Genomic DNA, 18,387 nt, shown 5'->3' with positions numbered 1-18,387 from the left:
CTCTGGGTCTGGGTCTCCCTCCAGCTAGTGACGGCCTTGAACCCGAGCTGTGTTAGCACGTGGTCTTGCTTCGGAAATTATCAGCATTATCAGCTTGCACCTGCCTGATAAGCGGCAGCTGGATAAAACGGCAAAATTGACTAGTGATGTCTGCCATGGAAACAGTGCGGGGATGGGGGCTGGGCGGTATGTGTGCTATACATTTGCCATAACAGATTTAGGTGATACCTGAAGCCCCCTCCACTTCATTCATTCGTCCATTCATCCATTTAATTACAAAATTCATTGAGTGTCTACTATGTAACAGGCCCTGGGAGCCTAATACCACACCACAAGGAGATGCCTAAAATATTATTTTAAATATTTTTAACACTACCACGTTCTGGTGAAGGTGCTGAGTAATAGGAATTTGTGTACAATGCTGCACTTACCCTGAAAAACAGTTTGGCAGCTTTTGAAGCAGTGAGACATGCACTCACCACACAACCCAGAAATCCCATTCTCAGTTACATACCCCAGAGAAAAGCACATTTATGCTTACAAAAAAGCCCTCTACGTCACTGGTAACGTTGAATTTACACTCAAAAATCACAAAAAGCCAGAAACAGTCCTAACAGCCCTCAATACCCTAGTGAATTCAAACAGCAAACCATCATGGTTTTAGCATTAAAAGTCCTACGTTCTAGAAAAGTCCTCAGTCTGGGTAAACACAGGCAACTGGTCGCCGATAAATGGCTAAGCTCACCAGAGCGAGCATACAGCCAAATAAAGGGATCAGTGCTGACGGCTCACCATCTGGGTCCATCTCCAGTGCATTGCGGTATGCAGAAGAAGCCGACTCAAAAGATTCATTCTATAAGGTTCCATGTACATGACTTTTCAGGAAAAAAAAAATATATATATATATATATATAGGGACAAAAGACAAACCAGTGGCTGCCAGGACAGGTCTTGGGGAGATGGCCGCAAGAGTCCAGGGAACTTTTGGGGGAGAGGGACTATCCTGGAGTGAGAGGGTGAAGCAGTTATAAGTGACACATATTTGTCAAAAAACTACAGAACGGAATGCTAAAAAGGTGATTTTAAATGTATGCAAATTTTCCCTTAATAAACTCCACTTTGAAGGAAAAAAAGCACCTGTCTAGGGTGCTTGCTTTCTGGTGGGAAGAGACAAATGGTAAACAAAGCAAATATCGCAGTCACAGTGAGCAGGAGTCACAGCAAAGCTGTGAGCCTGGGTGCGACCAGGGGGAAGGTGTTTCAGGAGGAGAGATAGAGGGACCTGGCGTCCAGCAAGGTCATCAGCAGAGGAGGCCGAGGAGCGCCAGGGGCACAGCCCTGGCTCCAGCCGGCCAAGGGAGCGACCATCACATCAAAAGCTGCGGCGGCTCCCAGGAGGAGTCTGGAGACTTGACCACTGGGCCCAGCAGCGCCGAAGTCATCAGAGACCCTGACAACAGTCTGCTCAGTGCGCCCGTGCTGGGAGGGAGGGAAGAGGGCACGTGGGATGGCGAGGTGGGGGGAGGGCACCCACAAGAGGGAAAGGGGTCCGATGACAAGTGGACTCTGGACGCTAGGTGGACCCCTGTGAACCCAGCAAATTCTCCTGCCCTCTGCAATGCCAACAGTGTGACTCCCAGAATGGACTCCTGGGACTATTGGTGTCCTCACTTAATGTGCCCGTCAAACACCAAAACACCCCAGGAACAGTAACAAGACCCCATCCTGATGCAGAGCAGAGCTCAGCAGCCCCCCCCCCAGACTGCCAAAAGGGAGACACCCCGCATATTGGCTGGATATAGACCTAGGGCACTAAGGATATAGCAGGCACTCAGGGGTCTGAGATCTAGAACCTTCTCCCACTCACAACACTGCAGTTCAGGGGACAGACTCTCCCGTTCAATGATCCCTTCTGCCTGTGCCTGGAGCAGAGAAGGGAGAATTGTGCAGCAAGGGCCTCTGTGTACACACACAAGGACATGCACACACCCGTGCCAACACAGTTGTGCACGGGCACCTCGGCCGCTTGCCCACAGGCATGCTCACTGCAACATGCACACACCGTCGCAGATAATTCAGCAGAGGAGGGCCCGTCTATGCCCCATAGTTAAACCATGATCACACCTCAAACACTTGCCCTCCCAAGGGGCACGCCCACCTCGCAGCAGCCAGTTGGGCCCAGGCCCCCAGTGAGAAGGGCAGCCAACTCTGTGGTGATCCCCCGCGCAGCCCAGCCTCAAGGAGGCCCCAGTCCCAGCTTCACCACAGGTGTGTGCTGCCACCTGGTGGCCACTCGAGGAACAAGCCTTGTCCACCAAGGAAGAGAAGGTACCTGGCTCTGGGTTTGAGTGTAGGAGGAGGCTGGGTGACTTGAGGGAAGAAGGATCTTCCCTCACTCCCATCCCAGGGTGAAAGGAGCTTAAGGTGATCACGCAACTCAAATGCATCTTGTAGAGCATATCCAGGCCCTTTGGCCAGAATGCCTTACCCACGGTAGCCAGTGAGAATCTGGATGGCCTTAGGGGGCCCTAAAAAACACCCTCCAGGGGACCTCAGAGCCCAGCTTCTCAGAAGACTCTCATGTCCCAGGCTGCCATAACAGAAGCACAGTCCTCACAGCAAAGGAGGGCAAAGCGCTCAGTTCTCCAGTGCTTCTGAGGCCATCCCAGGCTCTGGCCCTGGCCAGTCAGGCTGGGGAGGGGCCGGACAGTGCCCACAGTGACTGAAGGTGTGGGGTGCCCCTGAGAAGAGAAGTCTTGGGAAGAGGAGGGACCTCAGCCGTGTCCATTCTTTAAAGGACTTAGCACTGGGGGCAGGGGGATTCAGGAAGGGATTTGTCCTTTGGAATTCCAGAAGGCAAGATATGACTCCTTACCCCCAACCGACAGGTAAGAACACTGAGGCTGAGTGGAGTCCGGATCTTTCCAGCGCACCTGAGGTGTGCAAGCACCAGCTAGGCCTGCCCCTTCCCTGACCAAGAAGTTCTCAGCAAGACGCACAGACAGACATGTGACTGCCGACAGCCCTCCCTGCCTCCATCCTTCACCCCTTTTCCCCACCTGGCTGCCAAGGGGACCCCGGTACAATATAAGCCGGACCAAGTCGCCGCTCTGTGGAAAGCCTCCAGCAGCAACACTCAGAGAAAGCAGAATCTCCCCAGTATCAGGCCCCTCCGACCTCCTCTGCCCTCCTCCACACTCTTCTCCCCCACCTTCACCTTTACTACTTTACCTCTTCCTCTCTAAAACCGAAGCCCCGCGAGGGCAGGCACTAGGCCGGGCCCTCTGGCTCTCTCCTCACGCGGGAGCCCCGCGCAGCCTGCAGGGGGCCTGCGCCACTCGGGTGTGGCTGCACGCCTTGCCACAAGGGGGCGCTGAGACACTGCCTTCGCGTGGATGGTCCTGCCGGCCCAAACGGGCCTGTCTAAACTTCCCAGGAGAAAGCGAAAACAAACGGGGTGTGTGTGTCCTGATTTCTGTGGGTGTCTGGGGCTCCTGAGACCCCGCGTGAGGTTCCAGGCGCAGCGGCGCCGGCGACCTGGCTTTGCCTGGCTCCCACGGCGGCACCCGCGTCCAGTGGCTGGCCCAGACAGTTCTCGTCCACGCGGGCTGAGGAACGTGCCTGTGTTTCCAGGTGGGAGAGAGGGCGGACCTGATACGTGAAGGTGCTTGAAGCCCCACCTGTTCCAGTGTCGATGCTCCTTCGATAGTTTATTATTATTGTCCCAAATGCTCCTGCTATTTCTACCACTCTCTTCTACAGAGCGGGGAATGCATGTTCTTTGATGACCCACAATGCCCACGACACCCCTAAATCTCAGATCTTGCAGGATGCTACTCACAGAAGTATGGGGTTTCTGGCTGCTCTATTCTCCCTGGAGATGCAAAGGGACCCCTTCATCCCCTCTGTTCACCTCCCGGCTAGGTCCCTGGGGGTCCTCCTCACCTTGCCTGCAGGAGGCTCCAGGGGGCCTGCGGGCTGGAGGACAATCAGGTCCCGTCCCGAGTAGGTGTGTGGCAGCTGAGCCCGGTAGCGGTGCAGGAGAGTGTTCAGGACGCTGGATTCATTGACACTGACCAGAGAGGCCAAGTCCTCAGCCTGGTCCAGCTCAGGGGGGTTGGCCTGTAAAACATCACACCACAGGCCTCTGACTCACACACGCCAGCACCTCCACACACCCCACAGCCTGAAAGCCCAAGGGCTCTGATGATCGTGACAAGATCCTACATGTGAAACAGGGCCCCTCCCCTCTGCCCTCTGCGTGACCTGAGAGCAGCCCCTCTCTCCATAGCACCCAGCCTCTCCGCCCGCCTGCCTCACAGGGGAGCTGCTAAGGCAGACGCAGCAACACTCAGAACCCCTCCTGTATCTCAGACACCACAAAGATCGGGGGGTGGGGGGGCTTGACCTTTAGGAGGTGCACACTGGATTGTTGTCAGGGAGCTCGCTGTGACACGTGACACCAAGAGTCAAACTGAGCCAACCTGAGTCTCGCCATCACGCTCTGGAGCCCAGGAACTGTGCCCGAGCCCAAGCCCGGCCAGAGCAGGGATAACTGCAGCTTCTCCTGGAGGCCACTGTTCTCAGAGGCTTCCCACCAATCTTTCCAGTTTCGGGGAGTTCTCTGGGCCTAGTGCCCTGGAGCTCAGGTCAAGACTGAGGCCTCTGATGGCTGAGCCTTTCTTCTGAGGGCTGGGCCTCTGCCACCTCCCAGCCCCTGTGGCAATGGAGGGTCTGGAGTGGGCGAATGAGGAGCGGGGAGGGATGAAGAAGAACAGGTCCACGTGAAGCCCTGGAAGAAGCACTTGCTGCAACTGTATACTACGGGGGAGGGAGAGGATCAGAGAAGGGCCTTCTGTGATCACAACTATACTCCAACTTACCCTCAATACATTTATGGGGAGCTCCAAAAATGATGCAAAAACAATTGAAAAAGCAAAGTCCAAACAAAAGTTGATGCCAAAAGAGGGGCCATGGGCAGCTGCGATGTGGTTAACAAGCAGCAAGCCCGGCTGCTCTCTGACATACTCGGTAGCGTCATTAGCAAAGTCCATTAATGACATCAAGCAGAACTTAAGGATGAAAGACCTCACATACTTGTCTCTTTAAGGTGCAGCATAAAGGGGACACCCTGTGAGGCAAAGTAGTAATCCCTTAACAATTTAAAAAAAAAAAAAAAAAAGCTTCCGAGAGCAATGCATCAAAATAGTGGTCCCACAACTCCCTCCAGGGACTTGAGCCAGAGAGGTATATGCAGTCAGGGACAGGAATCTGTTGCGGGATTAAGGAAGGTGTGAAACAAGCAGGAAGTGGAAGGGGGACTCACCCGATGAACATGCTCCTCATCTACTTCTGTGATAGTTTTGTCAGCATCGATGCAAAGCCGCACCCTTCCTGCCGGCAGGTCGGCTGTTCCCTCATCTGGTTTCAGCACCGTAGCTGTTGGAAGGGAAGACAAGAGAGGACAGAAAGACTCTGAGCTGCTGAGCCAAGCCAGAGAGCTGCAGAGGGGATCTGGAGCAGTAAGAAAGGGGGCAGCATCCTCTCCGCTGGGGCCTATTTATATGACAGATGGTGACCCCCCAAATGACTTTTGAGGACAGAAGGCGGGTCGCACTCAGCTTGGGCTTTTACCAGTTGGCACAGTGCAAGGCACAGAGTAGGCATCCAGATTGTTGGTTATAGTGACCCACCTCATACTAGACATGGAGTGACAGTCAATGGCATACAGGCTGCCATTTCCCCATGCAGCACCCATGACAGACATCACTAATCGATCAGTCTTCCCAGCTGTGTTTTCACTGGGACTCACAGTCATTTCTCAGTACAGTGTGGTCGCCAGACACAACTAGCCAACAAAAGTGGGCTCATGAGATGAAATCTATTTGTCCACTTGCACTAGATTCTGAGTTCCCTGAGGGACCAAACAATGTGTGTTGCATTGATAAATGAGTTAAATCACTAATCACCACGTCTCAGAGGTTTTTGACAACAGCACCCAGTATACCAACTGCTAAAGGCAAAATGACCCTCAACTAAGGCTACCTCCATTACCCATCTTCCCCAAACAGTAATCAGAACCTGGCAGCGTGGCTAACAGCAGAAGGGGGTACAAGAGGAAAAGACATCAATCCCACCAATGGTGCTGCCCCAAATTACCAAGAGTAAATCCATCTTTCTGAACCAGCCAGACCTTCTCTGCCTGGTACCATCTGTCCTCGGGAACCTGAGAGCAAGATCACATGGATTAAAACAGGAAAATGACACTACCACCCCTTACCCCATGGAAACTGCTTAGGTAGAGGTTTCTCACAATGTGATCTAGGATCACCTAAATCCGAATCTTGGAGGGCAAGAGATAGGGGGTTGTTTATTTAAATTTAGATGCTGTGGCCTGCCCCTGGCCTGGAAGGCACCAAGAAATCGGCATGCTGTGGCCTGCCCCTGGCCTGGGAAGCACCAAGGAATCGGCATTCTGAACGACCCACTACCAATGCAGTTTCAAGCCTGACAACAATCACTGACACCGTTAAGTTCAGTCCCAGGGGAATTCTCACATTCTGGGGAGATCCTTTTTTGGGCAGTCGCACCCTGGGAAAGGTGCACTGGGGAAGGTACACTGGGGTCTCAGGATCACTGCTTGGCAAGGAAAAAGTGCTTGCTCCCTCCTCTGGGCTGGCCACCCCTTTCCAATCCACCGATCTCCACGTCCACTCCCAGGGCTGTCCTTCACATTCTTCCTTTTCTGGAGGCTCCCACCTGTCTCTCCCCATTCCCAAGGCTATAGCCCCCTCACCTGGTCCGAGTCTCCACTCTGGCCTCCACTCTGGGGGGCTGTGACCCCCTCCTGCAGGGCCGGCCCCCCTTGGCTCTCCTTCTGGGCCTCAGGCTCCTCAGCCTGGCTCTCCAGAGCGGGCTGTCTGGGTGCTTCTTGCTCCTTGTGCAGGGCCTGGGCCCCATCGTCCACTCTCGTGCAGGCCTCCTCTGCTTCCCGCCCTCTGCTGTCAGGCCGGCCCTCCTTCCCAGCTGCCACAGGGGGCTCCCCTCCTGTCTCCACCTGCTTGGGGACTTTACAGTCTTTCCCTGTCTCACTCTGAGCCTTACCTGCCTCTTGGGGCTCTTCCTGGAGTTGCCCCTCCTTTCCTGTCTCAGCCCGGGGCGCACCTGCTTTCTGGCTCACTCTTAGAGCTTCCCCCACCGCCGCGGACTGAGCCTGAGTCTCACCTGTCTTGTCTGCCTGACTGAGGAGATTACAGTCTCTGGCCTTCGGTGTCTGGAAACTGTCTACCTTGCTCTTTCTGCCCAGAGGCCCTCCTGACTTCCTCACCTGGATTTGGGTCCCCACCCGCTTCCCTTCACCCCCTGCATCTTTGGAGACATTTCCCTTTGCCATCTTGTTTGGGGCCTCCCCTCCCCCCTTCCCTGCTATCCCTTGCTGACCCCCCTCACCTGGCCCCTCTTTGCCCTGAGGATCATTCCCCTTCAGCCCTTTGGTCTGGGGGACCCCGGCCCCTTTCCCCACCGCGCCTTGAGCCTTCTCGGCTTTAGTCGGGAGCCCAGTTCCTGGGTCCCCGAGATTCCCAGTCTGGGTCTTCTCAGCCTTTGGGGCTGGGTCCTCAGTGTTGCCCTGGGGAACAGGAGCAGTCCTTGGGGTTGGCCCCTTTTTTTTCCCTCCAGGGTCGGTGGCCGGGGGTGCAGTCACACAGGTGGGGGCATCACGGGCCGGGGTCTTCTGCTCCGGCTTGGCTGAGTCTGAGTCCAGCTTGGCCACCATCAGCAGCACGTCTCCCCTCCTCACACCCCTCTTGAAGGGCAAGGGCTTTTTGGCTGGGGCCTCAGTGGGGCCTGGCTCCTGGGGCTTCTCACCATGGACTCCAGTCATCAGTGCAGGGTCAGTGGTGACGACCCCCTCACTCTCCGGAATGTTTGAGTTCTGGGGAGAGCTGAGCTGGTGGCTTCCAGCTTTGTTGTCACAGCTGGACTTGCTGTTAGGCTGGACGGCAGAAAGTTCCGGGGCCTAGGAGAGATACCACCATCCTAGTCAGCTGCTTGCTGACCTGACAGCTTTGTCCTTCATTCATTCACTCACCCATTCATTTCTTTGCACGCCCACCTGGTCACTATAACAACTTCCAGGCACTATCCAGACGTTGAGCTGAACCCCAACACCCTGACCATGGCCCATGGCCCAGCCAAGTTTAAATAACAAAGTAGAAGAGAGTGGACTTTGGAGCTTAAAATATCCAAGTACAATTCCTGAGACTGCCATTCACTCGCTGTGTGACCTTAGGCAAACTGCACTTCCTCTCTGAACTTATTTCCTTGAATGAAGGAGCGGACATTCTTCTTGCAGGGTGAGCATAAAGACCTCAGCCAATATACAGAAACTGTCCAACCCGTAGTTAATCCTCAGGAACAGTAAGTGCAGCTGCTATTCTTGTCACTGCCACCGTTAATTCTGCCCTGCTTCTTCCCGCTGGACCAGGAAGGGAGGGGAAGGACTCAGGCCTGTTGTTGGATGATCAGTCCTAGTCACAGCTCTCCCCAGCTGGATGACTACATACAACATCAGCTAGCATCTAAGCTTCGGTTTTTCCTAGATGGAAGCAGAGCCCACCTGACCATCCAGATTTTATATATATATATGTATATATTAACAGTTTATTTTTACATCATTTTGTACATTTTTCATCCAGATTTTATACAGGGTAAGATGTGGAAAATCACAGAGAACCAAGGCAGCTGAGCTGCTCCTACTTCTGTACTGGCCCCCTTCCCCCACTTCCTACTCCAGGTCAAAGTCCTGGTTTCTGCCCCTGAGGTCCTCTACTCGTGCATGACCTACATACTTGGAGTGTCCACTACTTGCTTCTGTATCAGACCCTTTTTCTGCCTTGAGACTCAGCTCCCCAGACCTCTGTCCTCATACCAGCATGGCTGTAGCTCACAGGACTGGCCTGTGGGCAGCTCTAGCCTGCAGCCTGACTATCCCACCTGGCCTAGCCTGGGTCCTTCCATCTTGGACATGCTAATGCCAGCCTCCCACGCACCTGTGCCTGAGAATCTGGGCATCTCAACCTCTTTCTGCACCAGCCCCAGAGCCGCATTGATGCCACCCTGCAAAGCCTCACATCTGTTTCTCCTTTCCCAAAACCAGGTCTACTGGCCCTTACCTGAGCCATTGCCACAGCCTTTGAACTGGGTGAATTCCCTGTCTAGCATTTTAAGTCCCATCAAAAAAGATTGGCAGCTGTCTACAGCCTGCAGGACAATCATTCAGCGCCACCACCTGCCCTTCCAAGTTCCCAGGGAGGGACCTGTCTCCATTCTGGTCTCCTCCTCTGCTTTCCCCGTGCTAGGCACCTCCCACCACACCTGACACTTGTTGCCTCTATGATTTTGTTCATGCTGAGCAGGCCACCTGGACCGTACTTTCCTTCTCCACTCCACTACCTTCTACTCAGCTTTTCATACCCAGCTCAACTGTCCACAAAATGTTGCCTGAAGACTCAGTCCAAAAACACTCATCTGCCTATGGCACCCCAGAGCATGGGGGTGGAGCACCATTTGCAGCAATGACCATAGCTGCAACCCTTTGTAGCCCTGAGATGCCTCCCTCTCCTGTTTTAGGTGGTAGGTGCTATAAGATCACATCTTTGCAATAATGGTGATCATGACGATGGTGACGCTAGCTGTCATTTAAAGATTTATTGCAATGGGCCCTACATCACCACTATGCTGTATCTTACTTAAGCTGCATAAAGACCTAGTCAAGTCATTTGTGTACTTCTCCCCGTCCTCCAGGTTAGTGAACAGAAAGATGTTAGGCCAGGAAACCAGGCTAGAATGTTAAGCCCCAACAGATCCTTGTGCTGCATTATTAACAAGCTCACTTTTCTTTCTAGAATCTCATGAACTAGAACTTCTTAGGAGCTTTCAAAAACACTGATATTTTGGCTTCACCCAAAGAGGCTGATGTAGTTGTTATGGCTCAGTGGGTTAATTCCACTGAAGGAATTAGGCTGAGGCCCATGGCCTAGTGGCTCAGTCAGACCATCTGGGGCCAGATAGGGCTTAGCCTGGGAAGGGGACTGACTACACTTGGAAAAATCTTACCACCATCTTCACCACTTTGAAAAGTGAGTCAGTATCTTGTTTTTAACCAAACCACTGCAGAGGTAACAGTAACATGGGGATGGGCCAAATGAGAACCAATGCCAGCATTGCTACCTCCTAGCCATGCAGTCCCTGGCCTAGGATGTCCAGCCGCCAAAGATCTCAGTCCCCTCTGCAGCCTCCTTGCATATAAGGGCATCAGCACTTCTAGAAGCAGAGGCTGAGAGGAAGCTCACAGCACATCTATTTTACAGATGAACAAACTGAGGCCAAGACAGGAGAGGCCTTGGACTGGGTCATGGAACAGCAAGGTCAGCGCTGAACCCAGTTCTGCTGATATTGTATATGACTGTCTGTCAACCCCAGGATTACTCCAGGCTCAGCCTGTCACTCGTCCGGCAGCCTCAGGAACGCCAGTTGGGCCTCCTTTCCACCCCTGCACAGTGGCAAGGGTGCTAATGGCTCCTTGTTTCTTTTAAGGGGGAGCAGCTGAAACCGTTATACCAGGCATGGGGATAGTGTCTGGAGCTATTTACTGACTGGGGTAAGAAAATGAAATTGGCAGGGCTGCCAGGGTTTGCTGCCTCGCAGGGACACGTCCTAATGCTGCTGCTTCAGCCCCAGTGATATCTTGGCCCATGGTCCAGACACCTGCTGTGGCCTGAAGCCTGTCCATCCACATCTTGGCGCAGAACCCCTGTTCAGGCCTGGTGGTGAGCGTGTCGCCATCCTTGCCATTCCGCTTGCTTCCTAGCAGCGACGGTGTCACAGTGACACCAGTACAGCCTACACATCACAGCTTCCCTCCCCAGGTCTCACTCCCTAGACCTCCATCCACCCTACTTCCTGTCGAGGCACCATTTAATAAGGTTAGAAACTAAGCTCCCACTGTGCCCAGCAGGAAGTTTTGGGAGGCTTCAAATAGACTTAAAAAAAAAAAAAAAAAAGGATAAGGTTGCTGTGGGAATTAGGTCCCAGAGTGATCACTGTGCCCATGAATGCAGAAGCAGGGCTTTCTGTGTCAGAGGTCAAATCCGAGACCAGACATCACAGCAAATAACAGGCCCAAACCGAATGCCCGTTATAAAAAGCCCACGAAAGCAGGTTACCAAAGGGAGCCCCGAATCCTTCTTCATGCGCAGACATCTCCCATCTCACCCCACTAAGTCCGCATTTTTCTGTTCCCCCCACTGTCTCTGGTGAATTACTTCAAGCCGCACCTCCAGCCGCTCCCTGACATTGTCCCCACTCCACTCCCCAGTCCAGCCCTTCCCAGTTCAGCCCTGCCACAGACTTCCAGTGGCTCTGCTCTCTGCTGTGCCCTCTGGGCCTCAGTCTCCACGCCCACAGTGAGTGTAGTCCCACCTCCCCACGGCCAGGCGGGGCCAGAGGCGCCCACGAGCAGCAGAGCGAGCTTGTCTCGTGATAAACAACACTCGGTGTGATGCAGCATGGCCGGACCATAGCCTTAGGGGTGGGCTCTGCTCCCCACTAATACTTGGATCAGGTCTGCCTCCCTGTCATCCTGCCCCACGAGACTTGGCAGGGTACTGCAGCAGCTGCTGCTCATCCACAGCTGGAGGGCTTCTCGGATGCAGCAAAATCATTGTAGTGGGGCAGGTGCAGGCATGGGGGGACTGGCTGGCAAGCAACAGCTGCACGGGCCGGGAAGGAAGACCGGGGTGGCCTGGGCCTCAAACCGCCCCCGAGCTCGAGGCCTGAAACTCTCAGCCCCGTTGTAGCAGTGTTCACCCTGCCTTGAGGGGATGCCAGGGACACAGCAAATGCCCTTAGTGTCTCACACAGTGATACAGTCCAGAGCTCCAAGCCTTCCAGGCTGGAGTGCAGACTCATCTTTAGCTCCTGCTAAAGAGCTGGGGGAAGATGCCAACCTATCAGAATGGAAGAGAGCTGGGCTCCCTCAGGCACAGGTCGCAGCACTATGAAGCTGTCCACAGCCACTGCAGCACAAGTTCAAGTTGGATCCCTGGCCAGGGAGCTGCCCATATGATACAGCAGGCCTCTCCTGTCTCCCCACTGCTCCCCTCAGAAGTGTATGTCAGTAGGTCTGCCTGTGCTGCTCCCCACTCTGTCTCTAGTGAATCCTCTCGCCCCTGTACCTCCCCCACACACACACACACCTCTGGCCTGTACCCCAGTTCTTGCATGCATAAATAATTTATTATTTAAAAAAAGAAAGGACCAGAGCTAAGTGGGTACTGAGGTCCCCACCTGTGCCAAGATGAACCTTCTTATTATTGGATTGTGTCCACCCTGAGGTGTCAGGCAGGGAGCTAGGAGAGCAGGCAGTTGGTGGGCAATTGGGTGAGCCACCTAACACGGAAAAAATTCAGTAGTTCGTGCCCCATGCAACTTTCGTACCAATGTGCAACCAACTGAATACTTTTTTCTGCTAAAAGTGAACAAATTCCTGCTTAACGGTAGGTAGCTATTATCGAGGTTCCCTTTGCTGCAAGAGCAATGAACCCTCGAATCCTACATCAACTGATGTCATTCACTCACTCATTTGTTTGCTCATTAAACACACATTGTGGCATACTCACTGTGGGCCAGAGCCCATGAAAGCTGTTCAAGGTAGACAGTTGAAGAGAGAGAGAAAGTTATTTGCAAGACGCTTCTAGTCAAACAAGTCATATGACTGAGTAATTACCATGCTGACCACGTTAAGAAAAGCCTAGTGGGGCGGAATTAGAAGAAAGTCAGCAATGGAACTTTCCAGAAATGTACGATTTGAACTGGGGATTGAAGGATGCATGGGAGCTCAACAGATCAAGCTGGGAACAAAATGGCATTCTCTGAAGTAGGGACAGTGGGAGCAATGGCAGTCTGGGGTGTGACCCAGAGGAGGCTCGCAGAGTGAGGCGCGTCTGGACAGGCTCCTAGTGCCCTTCCTGCAGCGCCACTTACCTCTCTTTCTGGAGAGGCAAGTGCTGTCTGTTTCTTGAGTCTTGCTTCCTTGGATTCCTTCTCAGTCTCCCGGACCAGTTGCCTAATAAAGCCTCCTGGGATGACAGAGAAAAGGGCAGGGGGCGAGGACGGTGGAGGGCTCTTATCCTCTTCCCGAATCTGTTTTGAGGAAGCAAGGGAGAGAGCTCCGTGAGTGAACCAGTGGGGTGGCAGAGCTGGGAGGGCCCCAAGGAGGACATCTATGAATAAGCCCAAGTGAAAGAAGCCACAGCCGGGCCAGGGAGCCTCTGGGGCTCCCGGGGAGTGAGGCAGCACGTGGAGACGGAACGTGAGGGCAGCAGAGCTCACCCCGCTCTGTGATTTCATCTGGGCCAAACTCCTTCATAATAGGAAGCAGGACCACAGAGGCTATTGTTTTCCTTCCTTGATGTGGGACAGATGCTTCAAAGGGGGCTTTTCCGGTTTCCAGCAGATATGAGCCACAGGGACCACCCGTATTCTCTGCCACATCTCAATTTGTACTTAATAGAGCTGATTAATAAATTAATCCATTGCTGCATGCCAGGGACACAGTAAAACAGGGAAGGGCATGCTGCCCTGGCATCTCGAAGCATCCAGCCCCACAGGGAGAGTCCAGTGTCCTACTACTGCGCCTGCTTGGTGATCCTTAAACAGGTCTGAGCAGCTCAAGACTCCCCCAACACCAGGCCCTAAAGTCAGCAGGCTGGACTTCGGCATTTTAGCCCTGGAGTGAGCGTGAGGCCACAGCCAGCTGGACTTGGGTTACCACTGAGATCCCGCCACTGGTCACAGTCACTGTGGGAGCTAAGGCGTGAGACTGGCTGTTGCTGACTGGGTGTGTCCTTAACCACAATCACTGTGACTGCTCATAAAGAAAACGTGTGTGCACGTGTGTGTGTGTGTAAAATGTGTGTGTGCAAAATGTGTGTGTGTATATATATATTTTTATATATATTTATTTTTATATATATTTATTTATATCTACTTATATAAATAAATGTACTTATTTATTTATGCATGTGTGTGTGTGTGCATATCTCCAGTGCTACTATGGAATAGCTACACACGGGTTTAAAATTAGCTCCTTATCAGGGCCCTCTGTACGTAACTGGCAAAGACTTACTCTCTGCAGCCAGTTGATGAAGGGAGAATCCAAAAGAGATAAGAAAGGCAAGAAGACAAAGCACAGGCCATGGGAATCATCTGGTCGATGCAGACCTCTGCCCGGGAGGAAAGAAGAGGGGCCGGGGGAGCTGTGCTCACACACACATACCTCTCCCTCTCCGCGACACGGAAGCCGGCTTTGTAAATGAGAGTGAATCTTAAGGTACCCTCAGCCCGTGTCAGCCTCAGCTTCTTGCAGCATGATTCTCAGTGCTCCACCCAGGTCATTCCAAGAAGGGCAGAGATTGTAGGAAAGATGCTTCTCCCCCACCCTAACTCTTCAGCTCACATGCACAAAGGTGGGATGAGGAGGACAGAGAACAGGCATCACAGCAAGAGGCAGCCCAATGCTGTCTTGTGGGAAAACATAAGAGAGGAAAGACTAGAGGGAGAGCCCCTTGGTGTCTCCATGGTGACAGAAGGCAGGGACCACAGAAACCCACCCTGTGGCACAGCCTGGCAGCCAACTGCTACTCCCCATTCCTCCTCCCACATAAACCCCACGGTCATCAGGAGAGGGGACTCCTATTGCCTACTGCCTACCGCTATGGGGACAGACAAAGGAAGGCGTGGGAAGAGTGAAAGGCACGGGTACTAATGCCCAGCAAGGTGCAAGAGGCCCCGGCTAACCAGCTGGCTGGGAGAGGTGGAGGTGGGACTGGACGTGCCACAGGCAGGCCACGGTCCCGTCAGCCCCTGCAGCTGCAGCCCCAGCCCCGAGCATCACTTTCCTTCTGCTCCCACAGCGCGAGGCGTGATGAGATGGCCATGCCAAGTCAGTGCCGGGATCGTGAGGCCAGAGGAGACGGTGCTTCCTGCAGACAGCACGGAATGTGGATTGCTGGACCCCAGTAGCAAGTGAGGGGACACAAGACTGACAGAGACACAGTGGGGAAGAGAAGAGAGGCACAGATTAGCTCAGAGGAAATGCCCGTTCCCAGCCCACCAAAGCCATAAGCAGGTCACTGTCATTTATTCCTGTCATTTATTCACTGGCCACGGAGGGGGCAGTGCCCTGAAAGCCTTCCTCTTTGTCACCTACAGTTTAACTTTCTGTTGAGCTATAACATGCCAGACATGTACATGATCATGTGGCTAGCTTGATGGCTCTCACATAAAGGGCTATCACTATGGAACGCACATTAAAGAAGCCACACCCTGATCAAATTAAAAATATTTTACAATTTTTAAGTGGAAAGTATCACTTAGTTGTAAATACTTTAAGTTCATATGTAAATATCATTCAAACTAAAACAACAGTTTGAGTTAAAAATATTCGAAAGAAAAATCTAAATTTCATTTCATTGAAAATGCTTTCTTTATGATTCATTCAAGCACAGGCAAATCTAATCCATGGGAGAGGTTGGAGGAGCTGGTGGGTTTTGGCAAGGACAAATGCCCACATCTTCCTGAGAATGATGGTTTTACATGCAAACATTCATCTAGCTGGACTTCCACTAAGAGGGAAATTTTACTACATGAAGGGCTATCTCAATTCAAAACATCACAGACCATAACCAGTTCCCTAGGACCGCCTTCATGCCTGCTCTTAGTTACTATTCTCCCAAGGGTCACCATGGAATAGTGGGGTTTTGTTCTGGGAAGGAGCAGCTGGATCCACAATTTGCCGGTGAAAATTCAGAAAGGGCAGGGAACCAGAACGATAAACAGGCCCACGGCTTTGGGAAATGATTTATTATCACATTGAGAACCTTAACAAATGTTTATAACTTTGACCTAGAAGGCCCTCTTCTGGAAAACAAGTTTGAAGATGTAATCCTAAACAAGAAAATTCCATTACAAATTTTGTTGCTTATAGCAGTAAACAAAAACAACAACACAGGACACACCTAGGTGTCCAATAACTAGAGAATGGCAAGTAAATTAGAGTACATCGAACTTGAATCCATTGCAAAGGGGGTGATGAGAAAACATTTTAAAACAGCCTCCCAGATTTCCCCCACTACCAAAAAGCAGTGTTACTATGAAATATTTCATAAGCTGAAATGGTGTAAAGCAAAGAAGCAATTACCATTCCTTTATAGAGAGACATTTTTGAGTGTTCTCAGAACCAAAAAATACCTATGAGGCCCTATAAAGGCCTCATGCACCTTACTTCCCATCACAGCCACACACAGTGCAGTCTGGAGGGAGCTGGAACAGAGTGGCCCACATCAAGGAATTTCCAAGAAAGAAGCTGGCAATGCCACTCGCGCTGCTTGGGGTGAATGCCACCCCAAGGCTCTGCAAAACACAAGCTGAACACTGTTTTTGATTTTCACCTTTTTTTGTAAGAGCAAAAATTCCCTTCAAATTTCCGTTAGCAAAAATGGGTAGTAATGCAGGTCTTTCGTATACGCAAACTTTCGCAGAGCAGGGCATACCTGTTGGTATTTCAATACTGTTAGAACATTTGCTCATTAGAAATGTACTGTGATTTTTAAATAAATTTACAGCATTTAAAAAATAAGTAAGGAGGCCCTCCCTGGTGGCGCAGTGGGTTAAAGCACAGCACTGAGAATCTAAAGCCACTTCCGCATGAGTTCGATTCCCGCCTGCCCCGGAGATGACCACATGGCATGGCAGACCTCTCCTGACCTGCCCGCTGCTCCCCTCAGCAGTGTACTTCATCAATCTGCCTGTTCTGCTCCCCACTCTGTCTCTGGTGAAGCCTCTTGCCGCCGCTGAGCCTCTGGCCTGTACCCCAGTTCTGTATGCACAGGTAAATAAATCTTTAAAAATAAATAAATAGATAGACAGATAGACAGATAGACAGATAGACAGATAGATAGATAGATAGATAGATAGATAGATAGATAGATAGATAGATAGATAGATAGATAAATAACGAGGCCCTCCCTGGTGGGGCAATGGGCTGAAGCACAGCGCTACCAAACTGGCCCCAGCCACTTCAGCACTAGTGTCACCCCTCCCCAGAGCTGCCCCACATGGCACAGCAGACCTCTCCTGCCTCGCCCGCTCCTCCCCTCAGCAGTGTTCTGCTCCCCACTCTGTCTCTGGAAACGCCTCTCACCACCCCTGCACCTTTGGCCTGCACCCAGTTCTGTATGCATCAATAAATAAATCTTAAAAAAAAAATGTCCAAGTTTGCAACTGTCACCACCACTGCCTCACTCCCCAGAGACCCCTCATACTCACTGGCAGTCACTCGCTGTTGCACCCCATGTCCAGCCAGCCAGGGACGTTCGGAGCGCTACATGGACACCTTTTCCTGGACATACACCGCCTACCACTTTTGCATCCGGTTTCCTTCGCTCGCATAATGCTTCTCAGGTTCACCCACATTACTGACGAGGTCCCCGGGTGGACACCCTGTAGGATGAACACCGCCTTGCCTGCGCTGGGGGCCCGTCCGAGGAACGCGGCTAAGAATAGCCACCTCCGCCTCCGTGCGCCCTGTTGTTTCTTTTAGAAGCTCCTAAAAGAGGCCCTGACATTCTTACAATGTTTGACATGTTAAGACGCTGCCGAACGGGCTGCGCCCTTTCCCACCCGCCCGATGGTTGGGGAAGCAGCCGGGCGACCCTGGGGGCGCACGCGCTGCCAGGCGCAACAAAGCAGGTGGGGTTCATCCAACGGCACAAATAACAAGCCCTCCGTGGGGACCATACGCCCAAGTAAAATTACACCAAGACCCGAGTGGAAGAATGCGCCCGGGGCCTGCCTGGCCTCGGGGCATGGGCCCCCCAGTCGCCCTTCCTGAAGGGGCACACCCCACTCGCCCCAATGCCCCGCCCGGCCCGGCTGTCGCGCTATGGTCACCCCGGGCCTTCGAAGGCCTCGCTGTCCTGCAAGCAGTCGCCGCCCGTGACACCGTGACCACGAGAGCTCGGCTGGGCAGCGCAGGCCTGGGCTCTGGGCGCGAACTGCTGCACACCCCTGAAGCAGGTGGGTGAGGGGGAGCTGGCAGGCGACCGGCAGGAGCCAGGGCGCCTCTTCTCGCGAGAGCCACGCCCCGTGACCCTCCACCTCCACCTGCCCCTCAGGGGAGACGGAGCTTGAGGCCTGAGTCACCCCCGGGGGTTTGTGCTAGAGAAAAGGATGAATGGGATCGATCATCCGGGCGTGTTCTTGGGGAGCTGTCAGGAAACATTTACCTGCACGTGACTGGTTGAGCCCCCAGGGGTCCTACAGCGC

At 52.8% G+C, this 18,387-nt stretch overlaps 1 protein-coding gene across 1 annotated transcript in view; it reads right to left on the bottom strand.

Moving 5' to 3' along the window:
* The window catches only part of MYO18B (myosin XVIIIB), a 230,720-nt gene extending 215,721 nt beyond the window's left edge, over window positions 1-14,999 (bottom strand). The window contains exons 1-6 of the mRNA XM_004690853.1: window positions 14,952-14,999; window positions 13,045-13,203; window positions 6,797-8,017; window positions 6,160-6,226; window positions 5,327-5,439; window positions 3,946-4,122 (exon numbers count right to left, since the gene is read on the bottom strand). Of these exons, the coding sequence (XP_004690910.1) occupies window positions 3,946-4,122; window positions 5,327-5,439; window positions 6,160-6,226; window positions 6,797-8,017; window positions 13,045-13,203; window positions 14,952-14,999 (1,785 nt within the window). The remainder of the gene's footprint in view (window positions 1-3,945; window positions 4,123-5,326; window positions 5,440-6,159; window positions 6,227-6,796; window positions 8,018-13,044; window positions 13,204-14,951) is intronic.
* Window positions 15,000-18,387: the final 3,388 nt, after the last annotated feature.

The sequence above is a fragment of the Condylura cristata genome, unplaced genomic scaffold (genome assembly GCF_000260355.1).
Source record: "Condylura cristata isolate star-nosed mole 26May11 unplaced genomic scaffold, ConCri1.0 scaffold00029, whole genome shotgun sequence".
NCBI lineage: Eukaryota > Metazoa > Chordata > Mammalia > Eulipotyphla > Talpidae > Condylura > Condylura cristata.
The sequence above is the reverse complement of the archived record's forward strand: the minus strand, read 5'-3'. Positions and strand labels throughout refer to the sequence as shown.